At 40.5% G+C, this 13,024-nt stretch overlaps 1 protein-coding gene across 1 annotated transcript in view; it reads right to left on the bottom strand.

The window, feature by feature from the left end:
* The window catches only part of CCDC6 (coiled-coil domain containing 6), a 109,494-nt gene that overhangs the window by 8,792 nt on the left and 87,678 nt on the right, over positions 1-13,024 (bottom strand). Inside the window, exons 4-7 of the mRNA XM_004427106.3 lie at positions 11,990-12,093; positions 9,330-9,490; positions 4,534-4,690; positions 1,707-1,807 (exon numbers count right to left, since the gene is read on the bottom strand). Coding sequence (XP_004427163.1) covers positions 1,707-1,807; positions 4,534-4,690; positions 9,330-9,490; positions 11,990-12,093 — 523 coding nt within the window. The remainder of the gene's footprint in view (positions 1-1,706; positions 1,808-4,533; positions 4,691-9,329; positions 9,491-11,989; positions 12,094-13,024) is intronic.

Here is a 13,024-nt window from a genome sequence, read left to right as displayed (position 1 = left end):
GACTGATTTGTTCTCGATCACTGTAAATTTTGTCACTTTGAGAATGTTCTAGAAATGAAACCATACACTATATAACCCTTTGAGATTAGCTTTTTTCATTCATCATAATGCTCTGGCAATCCATCCAAGTTGTTGCATGTATCAAGTTAATTCCTTTTTATTGCTGAGTAGTATTCCAGCAGTGGATGAGTGGATGTATTACTCATCCACTACTTTTAACTACTTAACTTTTTAAGGCATATAACATACATAAAATTCATTATCCTTGGCCTTGTATTAAGAGTTTCTTGTATTTTTTTCCCCACTTCCCCAGGCCCTGTTTTTGATCCGCTCTTAGAGGCCAGAGACCATGTCTTACTAATTTTTGTTTTCCCTTAAGCTGGCCCAAAGTGGACAAAGCTGCCACGCTTTGTGTTGAACTTTCTTTTGATTTTGCCTCTTAAAAAAAACAAAAAAAAAAGTCACAGCAGCATAGTCCTAGGCTGGATCCTAAACTCACAAACCCAAGCCACTTCTACCTCACACGTCATCTACGGCAGCCTGCATTACTACAGCATTTCCCTTAATCAACCTGAAGAGGATTCCTCGTTTTTAATTATTATAACAGACAAAATGAGATGTCCCTAACATGAAGCTATTTTACTTTCCAAAACCACAAAACCTTTATTGCTGCCACCCTTCCAAGCAGTCACTTCACTTTATTCTGCTGTGGAACTCCTTCTCCACTCCCCTCCCCCACACACACTTTTTTCCCCAACTCTGTTTAAAATCTGTTTACCAGCAAGCACAAGAAAATCAGTCTCATCACTTCGGTCACAAGACGCGATCCTTTGGCCTGCTACCTCTTCTTTCCTCCCTCCACTGCACTTGCCAACCCCCTCCCCCTGCCTTCCTCTTTCTTCCTTGCTGGATCATTTACTTGCCCTCCTGGCCTGAGAGCCCCACACTGTGCTGCTACTGAGCCAGAGACCCCAGGGAGAGAGTTTTTGGGGTCAAATGAAGACAAGCACGCCTTTGAGGGAATGGTTTCTAAGAAGGGAAGCCAGAAGCAGAAGCAAAGCCAGCTCCTTCTTGCACGGCCTGCCTACTGGGGCCGAGACCCACTCACAAATCACTGGAAGTATCAGGAGGCAGCTCGTGCTCAAAAGCACACAGGTTTTGGAAATAAGACACGCCCTCCCTCCCCTGCCACTTCCTGGCCATGTGACCAGTAGCTACTGAACCTCTGAATCACTGCTTCCTCAATTTTAACATGGGAAAATTATTAATTATTATATATGTTATAATGTAATAATACGTCAACTATTATGAGGATAAAAATGAGATAATATATGTAGAACATAATAAGAGAACCATAAAAGATGTGTTGTGATGCATCTTAGAAATCTACCCAAGGCTTTTGTCAATCAAGTGGCACTTAAAATCAGTCAAAGACAGTCTTCTTAAAAAGGTTTTTCAGAGTTAAATTTCTTTCAGGTTAAAAAAAAATTAATGAAAAACACCAGCTGGCACTGTAACATTTATGCTTAAAATTTTCAAGCTAAGACTCAGTCTTGATAATGATTTGTTTTTGATGTTTCTGAAAAACACATGACCGTCCTCTCTCTGTTTACAAGATTTTTACATGCTAGAAGGGAACATATTTGGGGATGCCTATTAAATGTAGCAGAAACCAGCCATGGAAGTAGCGGAGAGCATGTACTCACCAGGTGATATAGGCCTGCTTGAACTCGGAGAAGGTGTGTAAGGGATCGGGCTGGACACAGTGCGAGGTCTTAATCCTTGTGCAGACATCTCGTTAAAATACCTAAGACGAGAGGGGGTAATGATCAGAACCGCCTGCATTTCAACAGTTCTTAAGAGAGCTCCTATGAGAAAATGTTTGGAGTTCACATCTTAAGGTCAAACTCCCGCCTGTTGAGAATGATGCCGTAGCTAGGAGATGCGTATAACATGGACTCTGGAGTCATGCTGTTCCACTGCTTGGCAAACCTCTCTCCCCATGGGTACAGATTAGGGAATCTGGGATGTTCTAGCTCAGGTGGGAGGCCTGGTGACAGAGCTGTGCCATACAATAGAGAGGTCCGAGCTTTCTCCATTACACAACAGCTATGTAGAAATTCACTTCCACTGTCCTAAGAACTACAGACACAGCCACGTTTTAATGGCTCCATTTAAATTGTTATTTGAAACTCACACCCAAACAAGCTCTCTGAGATTTATGTCATCAAATTAAAGCTTAACAATACGTATTGCTGTAAACTGGATGTCACTCGTTTACAAGACAAGCTTTGCTTAATAAATAGTCACACGTTGGAAAATAACAAAAGACACGAGCACTGAGCATCTGCTGCAGGTCACACTTAACCACACCATGCTCGGTCAGACTGCTTCCTGGATTCAGAAGTCACACCAGACCTGAGAATGCTCAAGTATGATCATCAGGAACATCGGCTTTCACTTGGGGACAAGCACAGAGCGCTGACGAGGAGAAACTTCTGCTTGAGAGACTTCCTAATAAGCTATCCTTCACAGGCCTTATGGCTAAAGAAAAGAACAGCCACGTGTGCAGGCATCTTTATCCCAGGGAAGATCTCAGCCCTGATATTCAATCAGTTGACATAACACAGCCATTTCTACACTGGTTTATTCGACTCAAAGGAAACCAGGCTCCCAAATTTGACGTGCATCTCTCAACTAGATATCCTCCACTAATTCTTCCTACTGTCTTTAGAGCAGCCCATCATGGTGGCACCAGCTTGAACTTCTTGTACTCTACATCCAGCTAGGCAGGTAAAACCACCTCTTGGTCTTTAATAAATAAACACACTTACAGACATCTCAAGTGTCCAACTATTTTCTTTCTCCCAACTGTGACATCATTCCCAGTAGGGAGAGAAGTCTTTATTGGGTGACGGTACTCTACTGAGATAATCTGACCTACAAAAGGTAAGGCCTACCTTCTGGAGTGAATATCAATTCTGTTAAAAAATATTTATCTCAAAGCCTGAAGTAGCTTCAGTACTGTCACCATGGTCAGAAGAAATTGTCCCTCAGAGCGTGTCTTACTCAAAATCAAATACAGGGCACTGTGTTGTTAACATATCATCTTCTCCATGTCTTGAGGTAGTTAATAAAGTAGTTAAGTTATTTAGTATTCTAGCTGATGTTTTTAGTCAAATGGCTTTTCAGAGGATAAAGATTTCAAAGACAATGGGACACTGTCAGAAATGAATCAGTGAAATTCAGAGTTAAGGATGATAGTTTTATAATACAAACTTTTGAGAAAGAGTAATCTTTATTCCTTTCAAATGAGGGAGCATATATACAGATATTTTAAATAGGATGACACACTGTTCTATTTTTATAAATGTTTTTTTAATTATAAAAACAGATCTTCATTATAGAAAATCTCACACTTTTCTTGAAATGATACTACTACTTTCCACAGCAAATTGATCAAAAGCCTTGTTAGCTTTGTGGATCTATTCAGTAACAGAGTGCTCATCTGCTAAAATCGCCCACATGTTTTTTCCATAACATGTTTCAGCATCAAGAGCCAGTACTACCGAGCCATCACAGCCATTAGCAGACCCTGGTCTCAGGCATTGGCTGCCCAGTCCTATTAGAGGGGCTCCTGAGGAAGCTCGGTCTCACCTCTCACACTGAGATACCGACCATGTAAGACCAGGGCAACCTTGATCCAGAACAGGGAATTTCCTTGCAGAAATGATCTGCTTCAGAGAAAGGCTAATTCCTTAACTGCTGGGTTTCTCTACAATCTTTTCAATTTGGATTTGTTGCTTATCTTAACAACCACCTTACTCCCAAGTATGGGGAGCCGGAGGGAGAAGGAGGAGGAGGAGGAAGAGGGGGAGGGGGAGGAAATCTGGATGAGAGATAAATTCTGAGACCATTTCCTCTAGTTAACCAAAGGATGACCGTCCTTTTTCAGTCCATTGCTCTGTGGGACAACGAGGGGGTTTGATGTTGAGGCTTGTGCAGACAAATGCCTTGCATTCATTTTATTTCTTAAAAAGTACCTGTAAAAAGGCTCAAAAGTTACCAAGTGCGTTAAGGCAAGGCCTCTGGCTTTCAACAACTGCCACCTGTCTCCTGCTCATTCTTTCAACCTCTATATACATTTGTTTCCTTAGGCTGTACTATGGCTTGCTGATCCATATCTGTGAATTAATATGCTCCCATGCTTTAAACAGACATAACACAGGATTAGACTAATTCAAAAACAAATGCAAACTCCGCCTCTTTACACATAGCCCCACCTCCATTTCTCTCCCCACCAAATAATTTGGCAGAGACAATTTTTTTCATGTTGAAGGAAAACAGTCAATCTTCTTCATCTATCCCATTCTCAGCATCTACTTTTTGATATGGTGGTACTTATCATCACAATAAATAAACGTTTAAGCCATCTAACAGGCTCTTCCACATCTAACAGGATGTGAAGAGAGGCCTCGTAGAGCCTGTTTCTGTTGTTGTTGTTTTTCTGAGGCTCCTAACACACGCACACACCTTTCATCATCCATTTCCAAGCTGGACTCGCTCTCCGAGAGCTGTCGGCACAGGGCTTCTCTTCTCTCCATCTCCCTCTGCAGCTTCCTCTGCAGCCTCAAGTTCTCTTCCCTCATGTGACGTTCCTCCTCTAGATACTGTGCCATTTTCTCTGAATCTGAAAAACCAGACTTCTCAATTAAACCACGTTTCATACTCAAATTTTAAAAAAGAAGACCCCAGTCCAGCTCCTATGCCACAGACAAAGGGAACTCTTGCAAGACAGGAGTCCTCACGCTCCCACACACAGATGAGATCTGAATTGAAAGCTTACCCCATTACCAAAGTTTACCAACGATTTGCATTTAGAAAAAAATAAAATTAAAAAGCAGTGTTGAGAAGTTAAGCATCTTCACTCCCACTTCCTTCCTTCCAAAGTGCCTTCTGTGGAGGAGGAAATGGTGGGGTTGTAGCTAAGTTTGGACTTAAGAGGCACCGGAGCTCCCTCTACCATGGTGGAGCCAAGAGTGGAGGGGACTCAGCTGAGAAACAGATTCATCCACGGGCTGCCCTCTAGGTACCAATTCTGCTGCCCCGCAACTCCAGACACTGTGTGGCAAGTCACCCATGGGAGCCTGTCCCACTTGTTAACATACTCACAGCGCACCGTGGTAAACGCACACAGCGAACCAGAACACGCTTGGTAACAGTTATAATTCTTTTCATAAAAACAGAAATTAACACAGTAAACAACTTTAGATGAATATTTCAAATAAGTCTAATTTTTGGTGCATGTGTGTGACTGTTTCCCTGTCTCACACACAGCCTTTCTGAGTCAGACAGCAGGTAACGAGCTGTGTGCAGCTAGGCTCTTGGGATGGCGTCCCGCTTATGACAAACCCTACCCTTCCTCAGGAGCCGTCCCTTATATCATAGTCGCTGCTACAGCACCAGTCTCCTAGGCCAGAGCTGATTAGCCCAGGGCTAGTTGCTGGACCCAGGCTGAGCCATCTCTCCCAGGAATCCAAAGTGAGGAACTGACTTCTTTATGAGGCTCTAGAATCTCCTTTTGCTGAGTTCCCTGGAACTATCAGAACTCCCGTCCCAAGGTTACTCTATGGCACAGTCCGGCACTATTACAATAAATGGCAAAACACGACACCCTTCCCCTTTTCTGGTTTACCTTAGACAGAATCTGTTGTTACTAAGTAACCAAAGTAACCTTAATACAAAACTCAGTGTCTACCCATCTTCCTGCTTCCTTCTTTTTTCCCATCTCAGCCAATGAACTTGGGAAAAGTAAAATCTCTATCTACTTCTTTTTTCTAAAAAACAGCTACAAATTCAGAGTGGCCATGATCACATCTAAGAGAGAGTCCTATAGGTTACTGCTCCATATTATTAGCCCAGCCCAAATTTAAGAAAGAAGAAAGGAGCTGAGAGCCACATTGACCGTTTCCCTCCTGCAAACTGACCCTACTTCAACTCCCAAATTCATCAGATTAGTTTCAGTTTTAAGCAACTCTAGGAAGATCTGACATTTTAGCAAATAACGACTTTTGATGATAAGTACTCAATGATTTCCTGGACAGTGTCATTACAGGGAAATATAAAAGCTCTTGAATATCCCTATTTTAGAAATTCAAATAAAAATACCCAAATTATTAAACACTATTATGTGCACTAAACACTAAATCCCCTTGGTTGTTTTCAATATAACCAGAAACCCTGCTGTCTAACCCAGATGCAAAAATCTCTTTAATTGAAGGCATGCTGGGAAAATATTTACAAAGCACACTTTTAATATAAATGATTTAAATTATTTCATCCCAAATATGCAAGCGTGCAGAATTTTCCACTAGCTCTACAGGAAACACTAGATTAGCCCCTTGGAGTACTTACTGTTTCTAGAACTAGAAGGGCGGCTGTCAGAGCAAGTTGCCATTCTTTTCCATAAATAGGAAAACTTCACAGAATTGAGGATTCATGAGGCTTCAAGAATAATCATTTAAAAGGAAACACTGTCTTTCAAAGAAAATGGCAATCCTTTAGCATCTGAGGAAACCAGCAGGGGGATCCTTAAACAATAATCTATAAACAAGAATGTCAGTGACCACGAGTGATGGCTAGAAGACTTCCTGGCAGTTCAGCAATTAAATTAACCCAGAAGCCAGGGGCACAGAGAAGGCACCAGGCCCAACACCTCTGGTGTTACAGACCCAGACACAGATGGCCGACACCATGGCATTCCTTGGGTGCCCTCTGCTGGCACACCGCCACACTGGTTTCAAGAGACTGGATTTACTCCCATGAATCATTCTCTTACCTTTTCTCACAGAGCTCCCTAGGATTTAGGGGTCACAGCTTATGTTTCCCCCATCTTTGGCCATCTCGCAATATTTAGTCAAAGACAGTGTCAACTGAGGGTAACTTCCAGACAGACTGCAAAGAGGTGAGTGCCACATCATCCAAAGGTGGCCTGGACATTTTGCATTTCTTTTTGAGTTTATGGTTAGAAAATACCAATGCGCAGACTCCATACCTACCTAATTAAATCAGAATCCCAGAGGATGAGGGCTACCTATATTAAAACTCCCCAGGGGGTTCCAGTGTTCAACCAGAGGTGAAAACTCTTGGGAGAGAGTGTTCAAGTTCAGATACAGTTGGACTGGGAGGGTGAGGATGAGGCAGATGGATGAGGAACAGTCATTAACTCATCCTCTAAACCCTACCCAAACCAACTGTGAGCAGCTAAGTGCCAGTTGATGCTTTACTTCAGATTTGTCTGTCCTCCTAAAATCAAAATGGCAATTATGGATACCTCTGTTGGTATCTGCAGGTATCTGCTGGCTCTTCAAGGACCAAAATAGAACAGTAGGGAGAAACTAGTGGGAATGAAAAATTCTTTCCAAATTTCTTCTAAAAATTTTGTCTGGTGCAGAAGACAAGTACACATGAGAAAGAAAACTGTGAACTAACAGTACTGCAAAGAGTTCACAAAGGTGCTAAAAGACATTCGTCTGCCCAACACAGCAAAAACTGAAAAAAAACATCCTAAAATAACTAATATTTGAGAACTCCTTGATTTGTTTTCACGGAATATATGCAGTGATTCTCAACCTGGGGGACACATCGGAACTAACTGTATTTAAAAAAAAAAAAGAAAAAGAAAAAAAAACAGAAGACCAGGGTCTACTCCTAGAATAAGCCCAGAAACCTGTGTGGGGTTAGATAGAAGAATGGCCTCCCAAAGATGTTCACATCCTAATCCCTGGGGCCTGTGAATATGTTACCTTACATGGCAGAAGGGACTTTGCAAATGTGATTAAGGACCTTGAGAAGGGAATTTCTCCTGGATTATCCGGCTGGACTCACTGTAATCACAGGATCCTTAAAAGGCAGGAGAGTCAGAGAGAAAAGGAGATGTGACAATGGAAGCAGAGGTGGGAGTGATGCCAACGCAAGGAAGGGGCCATGAGCCAAAGAATGCAGGCAGCCTCTAAAAGCTGGAAAAAGCCAGGAAACAGATTCTTCCTCAGAGCCTTGTAAAAGTAACCAGCCCTGCCGACATCTTGATTTTAGCCCAATGAGACCTATTTTGGACTTCAATCCTCCAGAACTATAATATAACAAATTTGTGTTAATAAATAAATAAACAAATGTGTGTCATTTTAAGCTACTAAGTTTATGGTCATTTGTTACAGCAGTCATAGGAAACTAACACACTGTATTTTTTAAAGGTTCCAAGGATGATCTTGATGCACCATCCCAGATGCACCACTGGACTAGAAACTGCAATGAACTTTAGATAAGAAAACATCAAGATAAGAATCACTGAAATTTTAAACGCACATTCCATCTGACTCAGCAAATCCAGTTCCTGGAATTTATCCTGAACGTGTCTTTGCACAGGTGTCAAATGTGTGTACAGAGATGTTCATTTTGGTTGCAGCATCACAACCAAAAAGGGTCTATTGGTATGGGACTATTTAAATAAACTATGGCATTTCCTATAACTGAATACTACACAGCCTTTAAAAAGGGGAGTAAGGCAGCTCTACATGTACTGGCAAGGAAAAAATTACAAGATATACTAAGTGAAAGCAGAAAAATGCGAAAGAGTATATATTCATTTTTCCACTACTTGTATAAAAGAAGTTTACACACACACATACATATATCTGGAAGAATATATAAAAAATGCATAACTGTGAGAACTGGGTGGCTGGGAATCAGGGGTGAAAGGGAGACTTACTTTTTCCTTGCCTATCTTTCACTATTATCTATTCAAATAAATTTGAGCAGCCTAAAATCAAAGAGACCCAAGCAAATGCACAGTGACCTAATCGAGCGTTCAGACATCTAGTTCCTTTGATTTCCAACTCAACAAAAAGCACTTATTCTTTAAGTACCACGAACGAATGTTAGCTGTAGCTAAAATTTAGGAGTAAGGAAGTTAAACATTCTATTCTCTGCTTTCATGCCCCAAAAGTACATTGAGGTCTCCTGCAATAATTTTGTTAGCACCATCCTAGAGATGAACACGGAGAGAAGATTTAAAATATTACCTGTGATTCTGGACCCTTCTGAAATTACTTGAATTATTTTCTACAAGTATTCTAAACTATTTGCCCTGCCCTACCATAGTATTTTTTTTAAAAATAATCTATTCCAGAATGACAGACTTATGTATTGGCATTGACATATAATATGAATTTGATTTATGCAAATTTAGTGGTAAATACTGGTAAAGCCCTGTATTTAGTAAATGTATCAATTCTATGGACAGAAGACCAGTGAAACCAGAGGCTACATACGCTGTAACTGAGCAGCTCTCAGTTGCTTCTTCAGCCTCTCCACTTCATTCTTTAAAAATCTGATGTGGCGCATCATGTTTTCTGGAGAGTCGATCTCCATGGAGATGTCTCTAGGCGATGGGGGAGCAGAGACCGGCTGGTCTAATTTCTCCTGCAGGATTCTTCATTGAAAAGAAAAATTCCAACAATGAAAAACAGTTTGCCTTTAAAAGACAGAACAACATTCTAGCTGGAGAGTTTGTTTTAAAAGTAAGCTCTTAGGATGTGGAGAAACAGGAACCCTCATACACAGCTGGTGGGAATGCAAATTGGTGCAGCCTCTATGGAAAACGGTATGGAGATTCCTCAAAGAATTAAAAATAGAGATGCCCTACGATCCAGCCATCCCACTACTGGGAATCTATCCAGCGCACCTGAAATCAACAATCCAAAGAGGCTTATGCACCCCTATGTTCATTGCAGCATTATTCACCATAGCCAAGAAGTGGAAGCAACCTAAGTGTCCCTCGACTGACGATTGGATTAAGAAAATGTGGTATATATATACAATGGAATACTACTCAGCCATAAAAAAAGACAAAATCGTCCCATTTGCAATAACATGGATGGGCCTGGAGCGTATTATGTTAAGTGAAATAAGCCAGAAAGAGAAAGACAAACATTGTATGATCTCACTCATATGTGGAAAATAAACCAACACATGGACAGAGAAAACTGGACTGTGGTTACCAGGGCAGTGGGGGTGGGGGGTGGGGGGTGGGGGGTGGGCACAAGGGGTGAAGGGAGTCATATATGTGGTGATGGACAAACAACCCAAAATTTCACAATGTTAGAAACCATTAAAACATCAATAAAAAAAAAAAAAAAAAGTAAGCTCTTATTAATCGCCAGAATTCACGAGGTTGCTTAACTCCTCTGTTCATTTTATATCAACTTCTGGTCGTCCTTACCTGGTATTCGGGTCAAAAGGCAGAGCTGAAGGATCCAATCACCCTTTTTCCTTTTAAATGACCACTGGTAATTAAGCATTACTCAAAATATCTCTGACATTTGCTTCTGTTGACTGTGCCTGGCATATGGTAGGCAATCAGAATTATCTGCTGACTAAATGTTCAACATGTTGGTTTGAGGGCATGGAGATAACTAAAGGAATTTCACTCTCTCAATGCTTTCAGTAGGAACTTAAGAACTATGAACCTGGAGGGTAGGATCACATAAAGAGACTCGACTTGTAAAATTCCCTCCTGAAAAACCAATCTTGAGGGCCTGGCAAACTGGACTGAAGGCCCTTTACTTCTGGCCATAGCAAAGGTAAAAAGACAAAAAAACAAAACAAAATTTGGGGGTTAATAAGTGGTGGTGGCCACCTTCTCTACCAATTATCATTAGTTCAAAGCACATCAAATGCCAATATTCAACAGCTTCTGACCTACAAAATGATAATTTCATATTGTTCAATGCAATAATTTGGTACAGATATATATAAAACCTCCAGCTGCATTCTGCAAAGGAAGACAGACCGGCAACAGATCTCTATAACCCCTTTTATAAGTTGCTGGGGTTTTCAGTTTGGTTTAGTTTTTAACGTTTTTACCTTTGAGTCTACTCAAGTGCAAACTGAGTTACCTTCAGGCCTGCCCTTGTTGAGAAAACTGGCATGTTAAATATTGTAATGGGCTCTACATTTATGATATTAACTAACTTTTCGTAATTCAATTTATTAGTACCTTTACCATAATGCAAAACATAGCTGATTCAACTACAGCTCGAATATTTCCCTATAGATAAACCTCTGATTTCCCCTTTTCTTAAAGCCTGTGGTATGACTATATTTTGCAAGTCTTGAGACAAACTCAAAATAATTTACAGATGTTCATCCAAACCAAATACTTACGGCAAAAGGATTGGTTAGCAAACAAAAGATCCTGGTGAACTACTTCACCAGAAACTACTTCACCAAAATGTTAATGAACATTTTCAAGAAACTCTCTTTCTACACCCATACACACGCCCTGAACACAGAACTCCCTGTCACCTTCCAAGCCCTGCTCCACCCAGCCCAAAGTACGCAGGACTTAAAAAATAAGGGCCTGGCAGTATCTTGCACAGAGGGGTTCAAGAAATGTTTGCTGTTGAATGACATTTCCCATCCACGTACATGCATTTAACACAAAGAATTCTAACCTTAAATATGTACAAGTATTTCTTTACAGCAAGTTTTAAAACAAATAATAATTTTTCTATTAAAATCTCAGCCTTCATAATGAAGTACATTCCAGAGATATGTAATAATTAACAGTACATAGTCCATATCTAAGCACTTTAGAAAACAACTGGGGAAGGCAGTTCAATAAGGTAAAGGTCGAAACTGCAACCATCCTTCAGAACAATTTAAAGGTGAACAATAGCATCTTGACTAATTTTACCAGAGCCTTGTAATGCCAAACGAAAAGGTATTTAACCAGGACAATAAGATAGAGAAGAATAAAGAGGTGACCAACACGAGACTAGTTCAGAAGGCTTTCAACATTTTTTTCGTTTGGCAACTTAAAATGACCTGCATCAATCAAGGAATTCAAATGTTCCATTGTTACTCCTCAGCCACCCCCAGAAGAGTACCCTAGACACACCCTCATACTAAACAGCAAGACTAAACCAACCGCTTTTCAGCTTCAAGTTTATCCATCCTTTTCCAGAGACGATTAACTAGCGCTTCTTGTTCTTGTTCCAAAGTATTTTCAAGGTCGATCTTCTCTCGTCTCAACTAAAGAAAGGAAAAAAGTTTTACTGAGAATAGTAGGCGGCTTAAACTTTGTTAATTAGGTTTTTTGACTGCACCATTAGGACCCCCTTACTTGGAGAAAACTGCAAAGAAATGGCCAGTTTTCTGGTACAGACACATTAAGTGCATATAGTTTTTAAACTTTAATTGAAAAAACCAAGACAGTTTCATTCTTTGATGTTAAAGCTTAATTGTTGTCTGTGCATGAATCACGTTGTTTCGGCATTTAGTCAAGACACATGGAAAGTCTTCCTTAAAGAGGGTTTGAGGGAGTTCTTTTTACTAGTTGTACCAGGATTTATCTGGGTTTGTCCCCCCCAGTCCCCAGAAGTTCAACGTTAAACTAGAAAGGTTATGTTACCATTTATATCAATAACTCAAACACCTGAAGACAATTCTACATACTGGTTAATGGATGCACATAAATATGTCCTAAGATATAAAAACATGCACCAAAATGATAAACACCTAATTCACCATACTGGTTACCTCTGGGTAGTAGGGAAGAAGGGCAATTTGATTTCAGGGAAGGTACGCCATTGTGGAGGGAACCCCAAACTGCATTCTATTTCATAAAAAGAAGCAAAAATTCATTTAATCAATCAATACTCAGCAATATGCAATAAATACTGAGAACAATGCCAGAAACTAGATAATAGGGATGTAGCAGGGAACCAAAGAGTCAGAAATTTCTGCCCTCGTGGAACTTACGTTTTAGTGGGGTCAAGACAGTAAATGAAACAGATAAATTATATACTTTGGTACAGAGTGAAAGAGATATGAAGAAAAAGAGGGCTGGTGAGAAGGGATATAAAGCGCAATGATAAACAGATTTCACAGTGATGGGCAGAGGGAATGTGTTACGTCACTCTTTGTATTCGTCCATATGCTTGAGATATGAAATAATTTTATC

This window comes from Ceratotherium simum, chromosome 6 (genome assembly GCF_057802395.1).
Source record: "Ceratotherium simum simum isolate JZ-2026a chromosome 6, ASM5780239v1, whole genome shotgun sequence".
Taxonomy (NCBI): Eukaryota; Metazoa; Chordata; class Mammalia; order Perissodactyla; family Rhinocerotidae; genus Ceratotherium; species Ceratotherium simum.
The sequence above is the reverse complement of the archived record's forward strand: the minus strand, read 5'-3'. Positions and strand labels throughout refer to the sequence as shown.